Source organism: Triturus cristatus, chromosome 3_2 (assembly GCF_964204655.1).
Source record: "Triturus cristatus chromosome 3_2, aTriCri1.1, whole genome shotgun sequence".
NCBI lineage: Eukaryota > Metazoa > Chordata > Amphibia > Caudata > Salamandridae > Triturus > Triturus cristatus.
In genome coordinates, this window is record NC_140584.1 from 109,218,285 (window position 1) to 109,237,211 (window position 18,927).

The 18,927-nt window shown below is 41.7% G+C and overlaps 1 protein-coding gene across 1 annotated transcript in view; it reads left to right on the forward strand.

The window, feature by feature from the left end:
- Positions 1 to 18,091, forward strand: part of NCKAP5 (NCK associated protein 5) — a 704,458-nt gene extending 686,367 nt beyond the window's left edge. Inside the window, exon 18 of the mRNA XM_085647329.1 lies at positions 16,565 to 18,091. Coding sequence (XP_085503455.1) covers positions 16,565 to 16,846 — 282 coding nt within the window. The 3' untranslated portion in view covers positions 16,847 to 18,091. The remainder of the gene's footprint in view (positions 1 to 16,564) is intronic.
- The last annotated feature ends 836 nt before the right edge of the window (positions 18,092 to 18,927 follow it).

Here is an 18,927-nt window from a genome sequence, read left to right on the forward strand (position 1 = left end):
CACATATGCCTTTTACCACGCATGCCTATACAAAGAATTTCCTTGTAAAGGCATATGTGTTTTACATGTAAGTATAAGGTAAGTATAGGGTTTAGGGTGGGTTTGGGTTTTGGGGTGTAAGGGTATTTTAGGGTTCATGGTGGGTATGGGTTTTGGAGTGCCAAGGGTAAATTTAGGGTTCAGGGTGGAATTGGGTTTTGGGATGCCAATGGCGATTTTAGGTTTCAGGGTGGATTTGGTTTTTGGGGTTCCAAGGGTAATTTTAGGGTAAAGAGTGGGCATGGTTTTGGGGTGCCAAGGTTAATTTTAGGATTCAGGGTGGGTTTGGGTTTTGGGGTGCTAAGGGTAACTTTAGGGTTCAGGGTGGGTAGGGGTTTTGAGGGGCCAAGGGTAATTTTAAGTTTTAGGGTGGGTATGTGTTTTGGGGGGCCCAGGGTAATTTTAGGATTCATGGTGGATTTGGGGTGTCAAGGGTAATTTTAGGGCTCAGGGTGGGTATGGGTTTTGAGGGGCAAGGGTAATTTTTGGGTTCAGGGTGGGTATGGGTTTTGAGGTACCAAGGGTAATTTTAGGGTTCAGGGTGGGTATGGGTTTTGGGGTGCCGAGGGTACTTTTAGGTTTCAGGGTGGGTTTGGGTTTTGGGGTGCTAAGGGTAAATTTAGGGTTCAAGGTGGGCATGGATTTTGGGGTGGCATGGGAAATTTTAGGGTTCAAGGTGAGTATGGATTTTGGGGTGCCAAGGGTAATTTAGGGTTCAGGGTGGATATGGGTTTTGGGATGGGAAGGGTAATTTTAGGGTTTAGGCGTATCGGTATTGCGGTGGTAAGGGTAGTTTTAGGATTGTAGGAGGGTATGGTTATAGGGGTACGAAGGGTAATTTGGGGGTTTTAGTGGGTATACACACATATATTATATATATTACATATATACAGATATATATATATATATATATATATATATATATATATATATATATATATATATATATATATATATATATATACCATTACTTACCTGAACTACTTTTACCAAGTCTATGCCTTTACCACGCATGCCTTTGCGCTGTATTGGCATGCGTGGTAAAGGCATATGTGTGGTAAAGGGTAAGTGTGCGCTGTAATGATAACACTTTGTGACAGCACTTGCGTTGTAATGGCATGCGTTGTGATGACATGCGATGTACGTCATATATTCATTCTGTGCTATTGATTGCACTCTTGCCTATTATGCACCATCGCAGTCCCAAGACGGACTTTTCCCTCACAATCCCAAAACACACCTTCCCTTGCAATCCCAGGACGGACTTTCCCTTACTTTTATGGGCTGGCCCCATGAAGTGTTTGAGTGTCTCTGCTGTTGCTCCCATGCCAAATTACTGATGCATGCACTGGGGGAAAAGATGTGGGGAGCACACTACTTGTACGCCACATACGACATGGCGGCATACAGTCAGTGTGATAGGGGCACAAGGTTTGCAGGGACTCATAGGCATCCCACCTTAAGCAGATACAGCCCTGCACCGCACATGTCTGCTGGTGGATCCTTTCCTTCCTTTGAAAATAAGCCCATCTGTGGTGACAGTAAATTACGAGGTGTGCAGCTCTGTCTTTCGCTCATACACTCTCCCTAGCTCTGGTCCGAACTATCGCAGTTTGTTCCTGTGAAGTGACGAGCACACATTTCCTCCATAATTGGGTATGATGTCGCGGCCTGCACCAGTGCCCACAGTTAAGCGTGGCCCACGACAGTGAGCCAGAGCAATTTGATGACCTCAAACCTAGAGCACGGACAAGCATTTTTTCCCATGCGCATTTCACAAGGTGATAGCTGGCAAGATTTGCGTACCGAAGAAAAGCCCCAATTCTGACTTTTAAATCCTGTGACTTGTGAATGCATTTAACTTTACCATGTAAACGAAAAACCACATTATCCCTCATTCCCGACCTGCAAAACTCATATTGAAGAGGTAAGCCCCGAGGAGAAACACTGCAATGTTCTGAATCTTTTTTCCCCACAAGCGGTTTTACCTTCTGTTACTCAAGCTGCGTCCTAAATGATTGTGTATGAACCACAGAAAGGACCGTCCCTAGTTGTGTCTTAAGAGATGCCCAATTTAGTGGGGGCAAATCACAAAAATTGACGGACTGGCATCACACACCACCAGGTGTCATGCTTCATCATCTGCCAGTCCTCGCCCTCTAAAAACCGCGTTTGGTAGAGGGCGGGCATACACCTGAAGACAGGGATGCACTTCTAGACTAAGTGGGGGCCCAAACAAAAAAAGGAGTGAGTGAATTTAAAAACCATCATAGTATACCTGAACAATTTTTATTCTATGGGGTTACTATGTGGGATTAAAATATATAAGTGCGGTGAGTGGGGACCTTATCATCCCGTCGCCGCTGTGAATCAGTGATTGTTAATAGGGGGTCAACATGTTTCTGCCTGTATTGTCCACTGGGGTACGTGGCATTCGTCAGGACCTTAAATATTGGGCTCCAGTCTTACCACTGGGGGCGTAGGCCTATAGCCAGCTGCCACCTGTTTAGAGAAACCCTATTGGAAAAACCTATTTGCCCCATGGGAGGGGTAGGGGGGAAATCCTTGTGGCCACATTAGTTCAAGGCGTACTCCCCGCTAGAAAACCTAGTGCTGCATGCGTCCAGCCCGGGAGGAGGCTGGATGCATGCAGCACTAGGTTTTCTAGCGGGGAGTACGCCTTGAACTAATGTGGCCACAAGGATTTCCCCTCTACCCCTCCCATGGGGCAAATAGGTTTTTCCAATAGGGTTTCTCTAAACAGGTGGCAGCTGGCTATAGGCCTACGCCCCCAGTGGTAAGACTGGAGCCCAATATTTAAGGTCCTGACGAATGCCACGTACCCCAGTGGACAATACAGGCAGAAACATGTTGACCCCCTATTAACAATCACTGATTCACAGCGGCGACGGGATGATAAGGTCCCCACTCACCGCACTTATATATTTTAATCCCACATAGTAACCCCATAGAATAAAAATTGTTCAGGTATACTATGATGGTTTTTAAATTCACTCACTCCTTTTTTTGTTTGGGCCCCCACTTAGTCTAGAAGTGCATCCCTGTCTTCAGGTGTATGCCCGCCCTCTATCAAACGCGGTTTTTAGAGGGTGAGGACTGGCAGATGATGAAGCATGACACCTGGTGGTGTGTGATGCCAGTCCGTCAATTTTTGTGATTTGCCCCCACTAAATTGGGCATCTCTTAAGACACAACTAGGGACGGTCCTTTCTGTGGTTCATAGCTTTGGTTGGAGGCTGACCGTTCTCTAGTGCCCTAACGCCTCTAGTTCCCTCCCCGGGCCAGACCCTGGGTGTAACTGTGGTTCTTTCCTAAATGATTGTACCAAAAATGGCAACATGTTATAGGATTTCAAAAGGAAACTGAACGCCACCCTTTTTAATTAGAGAACTGTGTTGTGTCAACAGTACCAAGAAACTGTTGCAAAAATGCATATTTATACGGATAAAATAATCTGGAGGTATTTTCACTCACATAGTTTATGTTTTTTTTAAAGTACATTTTCTAATGTTTTACTCAAGGTGATTGTGATTAGTATATTCTGGGCCAGAACTGAACCACATGTTCCATTTATCAAATGCAAATTCCGATCAAGAACATCATGGCAACAAATTAACCCTCACCCATTTTCATATTTTCATATGAATCCCAAGTTCTTTTATTATTCAAATAGGCCATGCGTCCTGCTGTTTTCAATAAGATTTTTAATAAAAATGTAAATCAAAACATTAATTTACTGCATGCGTTTAAAAGCATGATTTTGGAACTGACAAAGGTTTGACGGATTGTAAGGTTATGTTGCTAAAAAATCATCAGGAGTAGTAAACAGAAACCATCAAACTTTGTTAATTTTACAGCATTTCCTCGGTCTTATCTTCTGTTAGGAACTCGCTTGAAATTGATTATATTACAGTATATTTCACAGGCAATAATTCATTCACAGATTAATTAGATTTTAGGTTAATATCCCATCAGAGTGTGGGACATGAGCCAAGTCAGTGTTTCTGAGTTGTTATGGAGCTGCAGCAAAGATTCCCTGATTACAGTTCCCATGTGGCTTAAACCACCAAAACTAATCACTAATCACATTCAAACCATATAAAATAGAACATCCTTCATAGCGTTTATTTTCTTGCTGGCTATGAATGCAAATTCCATTCCTGATATAGCCTGCCCTAGTCGCAGACTCTCTGTGGTTAGCAGTTCTAGTTGAGAAAATGCAATAGGCGGAAACAGGTCCTGTGCTGGAAATGTAACTAGTACAGAACGTCCCTGCTACCTGGTGAAAGCAAGGCATGTTGCAGAGACACCTTAAGGACACTGCAAGCCCATTTAATGACAATCCTTTATAACAGTCACTTTTTAGGTCGGGCCTGGGCAAGAGGCATGCTGTATTCAGGTAGGGACTTGAAGCTCCGCCCACTTCCACCCATATTTTTCATTGGCTTGTGCCATTGTACACTGTAAACTGTGGCTGTTCATTGGTCAAAAGGCTTAGTAATCCTTCCTTATTGTAAATGACAATGCCTTTCATTTATCTGTTTTAAAAACAACACATAAATAAAAGGCATTATCATTTACAATGCCAATAGTTCAAGCTCTCATAAATACGAGATCTATTACATTGCAAATGCCTGTTTCCTTGTACTTCCGGGCCAAATGAGGACACTCTGAGAAAATGGAGACTTAATACAGAGGATTTGTATCCCAGTTCTCTTATGTGGGGGATTTATGGAGTAGGATCCTATCTTTCAGAAGTACATAGAGCTGTACATAGAACCAGAGAGACAGCAGTATCTTTCAGTGAGTGCATGCAGTGGCATAGCTAGGGGAGGCGGTCCGCCCCAGGCGGCACTATTTTGGGGGCGGATAAAGGCATTCAGATAAGGCTGGGCTTGCTTTCGTGGACGTTTGGGGATGGGCAGAGAAGGAATAGGACTCGGGCAATGTCCTCTTCTTTTTTGTGCTGGCAGCTGTCCCCCCCCATCTTCCTAATATTTCCTCTCTTTCTGTCTTGCTCCTCACTTACTGAAAACCATAACTTGAAGAAACGGTTCACAACCTCTCTCTCCTTCTTTCATTTAGTTGCTTCCCTGTGAAATGGATCCAAAAAAGAAAAACACTCTTGCAGGAAATGCCCTTTTTCTGGCATTTTTCTATTCCAAAGTGCAGCGGGATGGAGAGAAATAGAAGGTTTTAAATATAAAAAATAAATACATAACTAAATAAAGCAAGACAGCGTGGTTGCAAAGTGACCAGCTTGGTTGTATTCACATCCAAACACATCAGCCTCACTTTACAGACTTTGCAGTGAAGCGCTACTTTTTTTTTCTCGTCTATCTTTGAACAGCATTGTTGTCCCCAGGTGGGGAAGTGCACCATTCCTGGAGGTACTGCAATACCTGGTTGATGGGTGGACTGTAAATCAAAATGCGTACCATGGCTCTGTTTATGGATGTGGTCTTTTTATACCATACTGCTTACGTTTTGTAAGGATATAAGCAATGGACATTGAAACGGTTCCCTTCAGGGCCCTTTAGTCATGTCCTTAACTTTTCAGGTAAAAGCACTCGCTGATTTCTGAATAGTGAGTGAGAGATCGTTAAGGTAACCATGTTGTTTCTGCTTACATTTCACATGCTTTACGTAATCTTGCATTCCCTATGAGTGTTTGCTTTTCCTTTTTTTTTAGGGCAGCATATTACTCTTATCAAGTGCATAATTTGAATTGAGCCACATCCACGTGTTTATAGCGGGCACAATTAGGTTGTAGCTGAAGGCAGTGAGAGTTTCTCTCAGTGGGGCAGTATGGTGTTCAGTGGGGGAGAGGATGTGGCACTATGGCCAGAGCTGTCGAATTTGGAACTGGGGAACTGGGTTCAGCCTTCATGACCAGTCCACCAGACCACTCTACTGAGGGAGCATATTCCCATGCTAGACCTTACAAGGCCCCACTAGACCTTAGAAGGCTTGATGTCTTAGCACAAGCAGGTGTACCCTAATGGTGTCAATTGCGAGTTAACCTTGAAGGCCTGTCCACCACAATCCATACTGAAGTTCATCTCCAGTCTTGTGGGCAGGCCTACAAAGCAGCACACCCTAGAGCAACAGTGAACCAGTCACTGTGACTCTGTCACTGAGGTCACATGAACCTTGAGCAGGTTAGGGCGGTGCGAACGGTGTGACTGCACTGGGTACCTATTTTGGGTGGGTGCGTAGTGATTGCAAGTATATTATGGTTTAAAAGAACTTGCTGCCTCCTTCCTGGCCTCCAGCAATGTTCAGAAACAATAAAAATGTTATGATAACTTCTGTGATTAATGTTCTTCCTAGAGAGAGATCCGAGTTTTGTCTAGTGGAAGGGTTGACTCCTGGAAAGGTAGCACAGAGGGTTAATGTGCCTGCTGCAAAGAACATTTACCATGCAGATCACAAAGTGCACTGCTCTAATGGGGGGACCATGATGAATGGTCATTTAATGTCAGCTGTAGATGATGGATCCCTGAACAGTGTTATGTATGTGCATGTTTGCATTGTGCTGAGGGGATTACCAGGTAATTGTTCACGCAGCCCTCTGTCACATGCGGGTTTTCTGAGTCCCCAGATAGATCATGCAGTCTGTGTGTTCTCTTTTGTACTGCCAGTCACTGCCAGTCACCGGTGTATTAAACTGTGTAGCCTTGGACCGTGTCATGTATGTGCATGTAACTAGCATGATCGAGGTAACTATTAGCGGCGATACTACGTGTCTCTCGGTCCTCTTTCAAGTTCTTGCCGTCCTTTTTCCCCAGCAACACCCCTCCACCCCCCCCCCACCCAGGGGCAGCAATCTGAGGGATAGACCCGGGCGCCACAAGCTCTAGCTACGCCTCTGATTGCATGTTTACGTAGGAGAGTGGAGAATGTACATAGGGCACTGCAGTCTCTCAAAACCTGTGGAGGCTCAAAGGCTGGGTGTTTCGTACCATTGCCTTGCTCTCAGACACACAACAGCCAGGCTTGTCTGCATAAGTGTTGATCTCTTGCGTGGTGAACTTTTGGATTATGAGTAAGAGGTTGTGGTAACGGTCCAACAGGCATTTTTGGTTTGTGTTAGGGCCACGTGAGTAAGGAACTAAAGCAGAACCACAACACTCTGCTGGAATTGGAGAGGGTGAGGCACTAGGCACGCATCCATATAATCATAAAACCTGACTCAAGCACTCTGGGAGTACCCTCTGCTTACTATTTGTATGTTTGGAATTTATTAAATATTTTGTAGTTTCCATGTATTTTAAAGCATACATGCACTCACGAAAGTATAATTGGTTAGAAATGCCAACATTGTACCTTAATTTTGCATATTTGCTACAGAGTTTTTCTACATTTTGTTTCCACCTATTTTCAGGTTTTGTTCCAATGAGCTATCAGAAGGTCCAAGCTGACCAAAAATAGCCCCACTTTCACCCTCTCACAACAAAAGTACAACTAGGTTTTCCCCTTATGAGTAGACTTAAGACCCCAGACAAACCAGGGCCCCTCGCAAGAGTAACCTCAAAGGCGACACTGTAAGGGGTAGCCAGTGCTCAAACTCTGACCACATTTCACCTACTTTCAACAGTATGGGAAGGGGATGGGGTAATGTGGCCTGGAAAACAACACTCAGTCAGATTTGTAATTGTTCATGTGAGGCAGTGCAGCAACCAGATTTTCTCCACTGCGTTGTGCAAGGGGATTATAGTGTGGAGCCACTTCTTCATAGATTGATCTGCTGTTGATGTTATCCTCTATGCTGATAGACAACAAATTGGGCAACCCAGTATCCCTAGGAACCTGGATGGGTTTATATTAACATAGAAAGACGTTCCCTCAGGGGAAGGTAGCAGTCTTTACGTCCTAGGCAGTTGTAATGAAGTGTTCTACAACGATATTCAAGTTGGCAAAAGACTAGATGTTTAATAAGTACCCATATATTTAAATGCACAGGCCTGTGCAAACATTGGGTATATACATGACAAGCATGTTATTGAAAAACAAAATAGCAGTGGGTGCTCCTTGTGGATGGAGCAGTGTTAGTGAATAGTGCAACATGGTGACCAGTGGTGCGCAGTGATAGCTACACAGAACAAATGTTGACTTAAAATGTATACATTTTCATAATGAGCACAGTTCCCAAATGACCATAGTGGTTCCACCCTTAACAAGCATTCATTAATGTCAACAACAAGTATGTCAAGGTTTCGACCCCTAAATATTAGTTTGTAATGGAATCTTCATTAGGACAAACTTGGTAGACACCAACTGTGAACGGACGTGCTATTTTCTCAAGGAGAATCACAGATCATTTTGGATTATTCTATGCCTCACCTTTGACGAGATCCTAAGTAATTAAAAGAAGTTTGGAAATTGCCATCTTGATTCCCTCTCTGCCTAGGGAGCCCACAGGCCATTCCTGACCATTTGGCCACCACAGACACGGGTGGACATCGGTGCCCCCATAGTCCTGATGAAGACCCTCTTGTAAGGATTTATGTCACCCTACACTTTCACTGGGTCGAAACGTCGATAGCTCTATCCTTTATGCCAATGTGGACAACAGTGTGTTTTTTCACTGCACCTAACTTAACATAATGGCTTTGTAAATTTATGTGTATCCCTGTGTCAGGCTGGACAGGATTTGTATGTATTTTTTGATGTATATATTGTTACTGCCTTCCTCTTTTTCCACAAAACCCTCACTTCTGCACTTTGCTTCACCAATCCCTCTTTTTCTTTTTTTGGGGCACCACTGTATACTTTATTCAGATATATGCTGTGTTTTGAACAGGCCAACATGTGTTCAATATGATTAAACAATGTTGAACAGGAAGTGTTTATGAGTAATTTAACGGACGCTATTATAAATCATTGTTCGTTTTCAATTTTGTTCCACTAGGACCATTTTCTCCTGTACCGCTATTTACCCGGGTCCCGGTGACCTTTCTGGGTCATACCCATTTTGTGTAACAACTTCTGTTTAACAAGGCATTACATTTTAACACAAAGTCCAATCGGGCTAGCTTTGCAGATTGGGATTTTCATAAGAACCTTTCTGTAAAAGTGCTGACCTGCCCCAGTAATGCACCATGACACAAGGAATGCAAAGGTGCTCTTGCACTGAGAAAAATAAGCATCTTTCCATTGCAAAACACCTATTGCCCTCTGTAGTAAATATTCTTGTGAGACTTAGGGGCTTATTTACAAGCCGTTTGCACTGCAGGTGCCTCACTTTTAATATGGGAAAAAGTGACCTACCAGCAATGCAAGGGGATTTTAAATAAGCCCCTTTGTGTCACTTTCTGCCACAACAAAGCTTTAGTAAATCTGTACCTTTGATGCTGTCTCTTTTAACAGACCTGTGGCGTGCCATGTGATCACCTTCTGTGAGCTTCAATTTACACATCTTCTTGTCTCCGCTTTTGCTGGAGCTTGAGTTATTAAGAACTGTGAACTCTGCAAAGGACACTGGCCCTGTCATGAATCCTGCATACAATATTTTGGAAGTCTGTGCTTATCCTTGCTACTGATTCTATTTAGATTACATTCGTTTTTGCTTGTGCTGCAGGGAGAAAGTACAATTCTGTCAGGACCCTTGTTGTATTTGTCATTAGATACCACCAGCAATCGTTTTAGAAAACATCTCTCTGTATTGAGAGAAGGTGTTATTGACTTGCCCAAAATATCTTCACCAAACAGAGCCTATGAAACAAAATCTTTGGAACCTCTGACCACATGTACTAAAGGTTTTTGGGTAAAAATCCTGGGTCGGCAATTACAAAATTCCTTTTTAAATGTACCAAACTAATTTTACCAGTCTGAAAAGTTTTTCGGGACCCAAAATAGGTTTATGTGGCCCATTCTGAATCACAATTTGAAGGGATGTTTAATCGGCGTTCCTTTCAAAACTGTGATTCTGTGTACACTATATCAATATTCTGTGACAGCATTTCTGATTGCACACCATTGTACATTTACTCACACTTCAAAAGAGGTAGTAAATCATTTGCAAAGGGAAAGGGTTGCCTTGGGATGCCTTCCATTATGGGAATCATGGTGGCAGCTTCAGGAAAAGTAGCTAGTGGTCTCGCCCTGGTGTTTTTCCAAATTGAATATTTTTATTTTATTAAAGTAAAATGGATTCCCTTTAGGAAAATATCTGCTTTAAATAAAAAAAATCCATTTGAATTCAAACACAGGGATGGTAGTCTTCTGTCACTTGCAGGTCACCAACGCTGTGTTTGCAGCCAGTCACAGCGGGTAGCAAATTGGGACAAGCTTATTAATATTCATTAGGCAGGTCGTTCTGCAACTCTCCTTTGAGAGGTGATTCTGCAAATTAACCTATAAATAAATAGGCAGGTTCTCAAAATTACATACTGTTGGTGCTCAGTGGTGGCAAGTATACTTGTACCTCTGGCCCTTAATCCTAATCCATGAAAGGGAGATTATCTGATTTCATTGCTAGGACTTGGTACAGTTTTGCTACGTGTTCTGATTTTAGTGTGCTCCATACCCATGTGACCATTTGAATCATTTATGCCTTTTAAGATCATTCTCAAAATCTCCTAAGAGTATTTTTGTGTTAAATTACGTAAACAAGCTAATTTACTTCTCATTTCACTCCAAGCACAATGTTTTAATGTAATCAGACTCATTTCCACTCTCTTTGGAATTACTTTATGTATACTAGCTGTTGTTTCCCCAAAGGTATTTTTCCTTTTTACTGAAAAGCGGCTCCTGGGCAAGTAGTGTAAACTGCCTTTAGATCCCCATCCCTTCAGGAATGATTTTACCTTGTGTCATGGTAGCTAGTTACCCCAGTAACAACCATAGAGCTCCCTAGACCCCTTTCTGAAAATTGTAAGATCCACAAGAGTGAATCATTCAGTTTGGAGTCTGTTGACACAGCACCGACATGCTGGAGTGTGATGGATATCTGCCTGTCAATCCCACTTTGAAAAGGAACATGCCCACTTAGCATTTAGGTGACATTGCATGCTCATTCCCAGTGGTTGATTATGAAAAACTGAAGCCGAATAGCACCTGTAGATGTACAGAAGACATTTAAATGGGGGATCTCATGTTGCAGAGGGTGGTTGTCCAGTGGGGGTAGAGCTCATCTGGATATCTGTAGGGGAAAAAGCCTAGCACACTTTGAAGGGAGCATAGAATCAACAATGAGAAGACGCCGCTTGGTTATTGTTATAAGGATCAAGTGCCCTCCCCATTGTATTGCAGGGAAGAGTGTCTATGATTAAACATATTGAAAAGAATGGCTGCTAGTAGGGTAAACCAGCCCGCTTCAATTCTATCAAACATATTTTTATCTGACGTTTTGACCAAACTTACCGCCCTAGCCTACTTCAGTAAATTTATCTCTGAATCCGCAATCATACCTTGATTTGAGGGACTCTCCCTTTTATGGCTGATGGTGGTGCTGTGGTCGTAACGGATCAAATTCAGGACAGGGCAGACGATGTGGTAGCCATGGACTTTCGTGTGTTATACTAGTGTATCCTGAGTGTTGTAGTCTTAATTTACCTCTATTGAACTAATTAGACAGACACCCCTGACCACATTGATTTGTAGGTGAAATGTCCAGGACCGGAGATATTGTCCATAATGACCGGGAGTGAGGAGGTCACCCTAGTGTGGAGGCTCAAGAGATACCTCTTGTTTGCTCAGGTCCTTTCATCCCGTGAATGCCAGAGTATGACCTCTTCTCAAGATCATCAGGATTAGGATCACACTTACCGGTTATTTGCTGCAGGAATGGAGTTGCTCATAGGGTGGAGCTACTTGTGTGCACCTCTTTTCTAATCTTTAGCAAGAACTACTGGTTCCTTAAAGGTGTTTTTTATAACGAGCAAGGCTCCCCTCTTTGTATTGCAGGGATGAGGGGCAGTGACTGAAATGTTAAAAAGAGTGAGTGCTAGATTTTAGAGGAGAAACCACCTTGTTGATATATTTAAGCAGAACTCTCAAAAGCTCTCCTAGAGACACAAATTAAAATACATTTGAAAGCCGGTGACCTCTTAACATTAAGGATTTCCTTGTAAAAATACGTTTTAAAGCGAAAAGAGAATTTAAGTTGATTCCCTGTGAAGTGCACTTAGCTTTTCTTTTGAGTTCACAAATTATGTGCGGAGTGACATCAGTACTTTGGGGCCTTACATGGTGACAGGGCTACAGTTTTGCTGTGAACAATTTACATATTCAGTAGAATGACAGTGGGAGAGGGAACGCTGTCGCTAACACGGCAGATTACAGATGAGCATGCACAATCATGCAGAGTGCATACAGTCCAATTTCAGAAGAGTGACTGAAAGAGTCAACCTCAGGATAGAGGATGACCGTGTTGCAGAAATCAATTTCCGCTCTTCACTTATATTGTTTTGCTCTAAGTCTCAATGCTTCATTTGTGCCTATAAGAGACTGTGGAATTGATTTAGAGTTTGGTCAGGGTTCTTTGTTTTATACTTTAAGTGTCACATATGCCTCCCATGTGTTGGATATGACAGTTCTGGGCATTTATGGTCCACCACAGATGGCTAATGTTCTTACAACAGGCATTCAGTGGCGTAACAAAGACCCCCGCATCTCCCTCAGTTTGGGGGGGGCGCTCTCCAGGGGGAACCCACAGAACAGTACCTTAGCCTGAAAGCTCCTGAGTGAGGCCCAAGGAGGGCCCTCTATATACTATGCAGGGGGGACCCTCAAGTTTCGCTACGCCACTGCGGGCATTGTGTACCATTTATTTCTCTCTCACACAATTATCATTCCACTTATCTTCCTACGGTTCCTTCCCACATTATGAGTAAATTAATTGAACTGAGAAAGTCAAATTGACCCCAAAAAATACCTATAAGGAGAGGTACTAAGGTTGATGCTAGTGGGGGGTAAAATGCAAGGTTAGGTGGTGAATTTATTGCCCAGGTTGGGTGTTTTGGCCCACAAATGTCTGAGCTAACAATAGATATGAGACCTCTTGAGATGTTTGTGTTTGGGATGTTTAATAATTCACATGCAGACTTATAGCATAAAACATTTGTATTTTAAAATTACAACAGGGGAATGTGATGTAAGTGTAAGAAATACATTCAAATGAAACACTTGGCCACATCATGATAGCATTCTGTGCATTATGGAGTCGTGAACTTGTTTTTTACAAGAAATCACAGCTTTTATACATAGGAGCCGCCTCATTCAGCCATTGGCTTGAGGCTTTGTAAATCACAGCTTGGCTCATCCCAGTTGAGTATTCTTCTCCAAGTAACGCCATTGGGTGTCATGGGAATCACGATACTGCTCCTGGGGCAGGATTTCAAACATTGATAGAACACAATTTCATCAGCACCAGTACAATATATGGAAACGCTGCAAATAGTGCAAAATTGCATCAACAGAGTTGCAACGTATGTAATCGGCTTCATACCCCCAAAATAATGTATTTTGATAAAATTATACGATGATGTATGTATATCATGGCTCAAATACAGCACGTGTACTTCTGAACGTCGCACATATAGTCTATATCGACTGCAAAAATGTTACTTGAAATGTGCTGCACAGATTGCCCATTATGCAGAGAGTCCAGTGTGGTGCAGTTCATACTTAGACTGCGAGATATATATATTTTTTATTATTTATCATAAGTGTCTGGCGGTGCTCTTCCAAGAAGGTCACTGTCCGCTACAGAAAAATAACCCTGGTGTTTCTGCGAACAGAGAAAAAGGGAGAGTGATTCATTATTTCAAAATTATTTTACCACCAGTGCAGAATATGTTCTGACAGCTTATAAAGTACAAGGCCTAGCATATTATCGAAGGTTATGCTTTACAGGGGGAAAAAAACTTCCAGTATTACATTTTTAGCTGAGCTGTAATCTTGTGGAGGTGACTCACTTAGATCTTTTCACCTTTGCACGTCGGCGCCTACCTGTAATTGTTCCACTAGTTTCAGGAGCCTCTTACTGGCCCAGCATTCCCATCCGGTTGGGAAATGAGAATTTTCTATTTCCACTGAAGCACTTTCAATAGATGCTTCTGATGAAAAGCCTATGCAAAGGCTGTAATATATACAGAACATGATTTCCTTGCTTTTACTCTTCTTTACATCTGGAGTTGGAAGCGCTGGTTTTGTTACAAAATTGTGTCATAAAGTACTGTCACATTTTAGATGATTTGCAATAATATCTGAATTATAGTACAATTAAGCACTGATGGTATTGCATTAGATAGCAGTGTGTGATTGTTCTTCTGCAGATGTTTCACAAGCTTACGTTTTTGTACAGTGACGCTTACTGGAAGGGTGTCTACGTGCTTCACTATGACTGTTCTCAACCATTGGGACAAGGGATACTTTCTGTCTCCTTTAGTGACAGACATTTAGTAGTAGGCAAAGTCAGTAGCGGCTGCCACTGAGTAGCCCGGGCGTGGCGGGGAAGAAAAAATTACTTACCTTGCTGCCGGACCGCCGCCTCACGTTGTCCTCTTCTGTTCCTGCTTGAAGCAGGAAACACACCCAGTCTCCCCTAAGCCAATCACAACGTTCAGCGTTCAGCCAGGCAGTGGGACAGCCCGGTGGGGAACATGCAAAATGCGCATGACTGTTTGGATGTCCAAAACGGCCGGCCAAACCGTCATGTGCACTTAAGTGCAACCCACTCCTCCCCTTGATGGCTGCGACACAGCCAAGTCCCGTCCCACCCACCCCGTAAACCTGCATGTCAACGGAAAAATAAAATGATAATCACATAGTGTTATTATCATTTTATTTTTCCTTTTCCCAGTGCTCAAAATGCAGTGGGGCGGCCACTGGGCAAAGAATGTAGGACATCAGAGACAAATGTTTTGTTAAAATATATGCACGGTGTTGATTTCTGAGCTGCCATTTATAAGTAAGTGATGAAATATGACACAAGTTTGTTTTCTCAACAAAAGGCTTGAAATAAAAGGGGTTCAATGGTTATCCACTCTTCCCTGACATTTCAAAAACACGTAATTGAGTAAAAAGGAAAGTACAACTATACTTTTGTAACAAGATCAATATTATTGAGGCTCTGCACATCCTCCTTCACCTAGTTGGAGACTTGCTTTGTCCACGAAATGTGGACAAGGACTTGTGGCTGTGAAGAGTTGGTTATGTCCTCGGGCGAAGGGGGTATAGCAGCATTTTAGGACAATGGGATATTTTACTTGTGGTCAGGAGTTACCACCGTGACCCAGCTGAGAGTCTGTCTAGGAGTTCCATTCTCCATGTAACGTATAAGGATGACTTCTGGTACTTACATTTTCTCTAGCTGCTAAGCACAAGCCCATTCTCGCAGAACACTATTTCACCTTGGATTTTTCAATTTATTTTCACAGTACAGTTTCGCATATCGGCCATATGTGCATAAAAGGGCTGTTTGTATAGAAAGGTGTGAGGCATTATTAACAGTAAAGAAAAACAACTGAGGGTTGAGGCCAAGGCAGAAATACTGCACCTGTCAACAAAACGATCTGGCATAGACATAAATTGTTTGTGATGATCTGAAGAATATGCCAAATCGTTATGTTCTCATTTCCTTAATTCTTAATTGACAGCAATGAGCATATAAAGTTGTTAAAATCCACTATTCATAGATCTTTCAGATCATCATGAACAATTTATGTCTAACTGACTTTGAATGTTTATACAATTGATGGGTGCGGATTCCTTATATTTTTTTGATTGCTTTGAGTTCAGTATTAACAGTAGTTTCCACCATTTGCATTGTTGGCCCCTTCTTTCTTACGTAATGCAGCGTGCATTCAAACGTTTGCCGTAGCAAATTTGCTAGGGTCATACCCAGTGTAAATGATTAAGAGCCCATTGACAAGCACATTTCAAATTAGAATTGCTGAACTAATACCCAGTGCACACTTAAGCCTTTCCATTGGGGAGAGGATGTAGCCTTATGGCTTGAGCGGTCGACCTCAGACCTGGGAAACCGGCTAAAGTCTCGGCAACAATGCTACACATCCTGTGATTCTGGGCAAATCACGTAATCTCCCTGTGCCTAAGAAAAATTAATGTGCTCATCTGTGATGAAACTGGTGCTCATGTAAAGCGCTCTGATACCCTCGGGTCTAGTTTGCGCTATATAAAACTAAAAAAAAAGAAAATAAATTGACGCAGTAGCATTGACCTAGAACCCACATTACACAACCACGTCTTGTGAGATATATTCAACGAAGAGGAAAACTGAAATGCAATGCTACTAAATGGAAATATCAAAGTAACTAAAGAAACTGGGCTTTATGTGAAGCGTGACAAAGGTACAATTTAATGTAGTAGAATAGCCAAATGGCAACAAATTCTCATGGGATCATAGTTATTTTATAAATGTGGTCTTTGATTAAATTTGAATAACTGTATTGTAAATCATGCGATTAATGAACATTTTGTGGTCCTATGCAAAAACCTTGCTCCTCTAACATAGTGCTATTTTTGTATTATACAGAAATTGATGCAAGCTAATGAAAGTAAGGAAGAATCTGCCGGTACTTTATCACAGATTTCCCTGGAGTCTCTTAATAAATTCAACCGCAACAGCTTGATTTTATTAGAAAAAGAGAAGAATGGTCCCAACAAGGAGGAGGATCACAAAGAAGAAAATGGAAGGGATGAGGAGGTGTCTTTAAGTTGTTCCGATAGGGCTGGTGTGGACAATTTAGAATCCTTGAGCGACTCTCTCTACGACAGTTTCTCATCCTGTGCGAGCCAAGGGTCTAATGATGTATAACGGTACTCCGAGGGGTGCTGTGACTGGAGCACTTAAGGACCAGAGAAAATAAAAGAACATCAGTTTGGAAAAATGCCAGACTTTGAGTGTTTCACCATCCCCACCTGCAAGGCATCCTGTCGACTATATTTTCTTGTCATAGCAATAATAAAGGGCAGTGTCCATTTGTGCTGCCTTGACGCTGTGGACTGCACGTACACCAATATCAGAAAAAATGTCTTAATTTTGCACTTTTATAAATATTGTACAAAAGTTGTAAATGTTTTTAAAATAAAATTATATTTGTAGCAAAAGAAAAAATGACAGCAATAAATATTAACTGGTGCCATGCTCCCAACAGTTTAAAGGACTGTGGTTTATATGTATTATTAAAAAAATGTTGGTTGCTTTTTATTTTAAAACAATTACATTTTGCTAGTCTTAAAACTGTAAGTACACACACTGCTTTAAAAAACTGAGCCTTCCCAATTGTGTGTAATTACATTTTCTCAATCCTTCTTTACAGCAGAAACTCTGATGTGCTTTTGATTGAGTGCAATTTCTCATCCTTCTCTGTGGGTTAATTTTAGTTGTCAAGTTTGCAGAGCCTATTCTCTTGAAAGCTCTGTGGGATTCTAAAGTTAAACACTGTAGAGACAGCAGCGGAGTGGAAATGATTCACTGTTCTGTGTCTCAATGCAGCTTTACCTCTTAATGTGCTCAGTATTTTCCTGGTGCTGTTCATTTTTTAAAACTGTCTCTCTCTTTCGCAAAAATTAGTGGACACTTTATTGTCCATACCTCCTGTATCTGGGAATCCTGGAAACGCAATTAATATCTATGATTTATACATTTTTCCAAAATGTTAAGAAGCTGGTGCTAACAAATTCTAATTTAAATTTATCATAACTCCCTTTTTCTACAAACTTGTTTATATGTAAGCAGAAAGTCTATTTCAAATGTTATCTGTATTTTTTGGGATGTGAAGTATTTATAATAACTTTTGTACAGGGGCATGTAAACTATTATTTCTAAAGTATTTCCAGAAAATATTTCCAGAAAATATACTATTTCTTTATCAGCAATTGGTTAATTTAAAAATATGTTACAGTTCTATCAGTGTTAACTTGTTATGCAATTGTGCAATTTGTTATCATGCAATTCACTGTTATTTTAAGTAAGGATATCAGGCAAGAAACATTGCTTTGTGATCAATACTAAAACGTTTCCGTTAAAATCTGTTTCTAAATAAACGGTATCAATCCAGTGCATGGCGTGGTTGCCAAAAGTTTCTTTAGTCTAAATGAAAAATAATATTGTATATGAAATATTCAGTTTGTGGCAGAATCAAAAGATGAAAAGTTATGCAAATTAAGAATTTTTTTCCTAGGAAGGTCTGCTGAGAGACAGGCAAAAAAAGAATTTGCAGTGCAATAGGTCTTGCATTAATGAAAATTTGCTCTATTGGTGTTGCATTATTATTTGCAATGCCAATAGGTCAAACTTTCGTTAATGCAAGACCTATTGCGTTGCAAATGCTTGTTAATCTTGATTTTACCTCCAGGATCCCATTACATTCTTCAGCAAGCCAGTGGCCTGTAGAAAAGGGCCTAAATGGTCCCCCTCCAGATAATGACATGGATGCACTTTGCATTTGCAAATGACAGGGCGGGGGGTGTACGAGGAAGGAGTCAATCGACGGCCAGAGCTGGCCAAGCAAAATAATCAATTGGTGATGTCTGCTGTCTGCTGGGAGGAAATCAAGGATTAAAGATGGATAGATGCACAATATTAACCAACCAGAGAAAAGGAATTTTAAAAAGCAGCCCAACTAACCAACCAAAAGCAGTGGGTGTGTCCAAAGTCCCCAATAGCCCATATACCGAATACAGCATGCCTCGCAGAGCAGGGCGCGCTTACCAGGCTCGACCTAAAAACAACACGTATCAATCAGATGTCCCAACATCAAAAATAAATATTCTTTCACAATGCTGTAATTAAAAATCTAATGAGTAACAGGGCATGGTGTGGACTAAAGAACATGAGAAACCTGTGAATGTACTATGCAGCCACTTGCAATGACTCAGTTACTTACAAGTAAA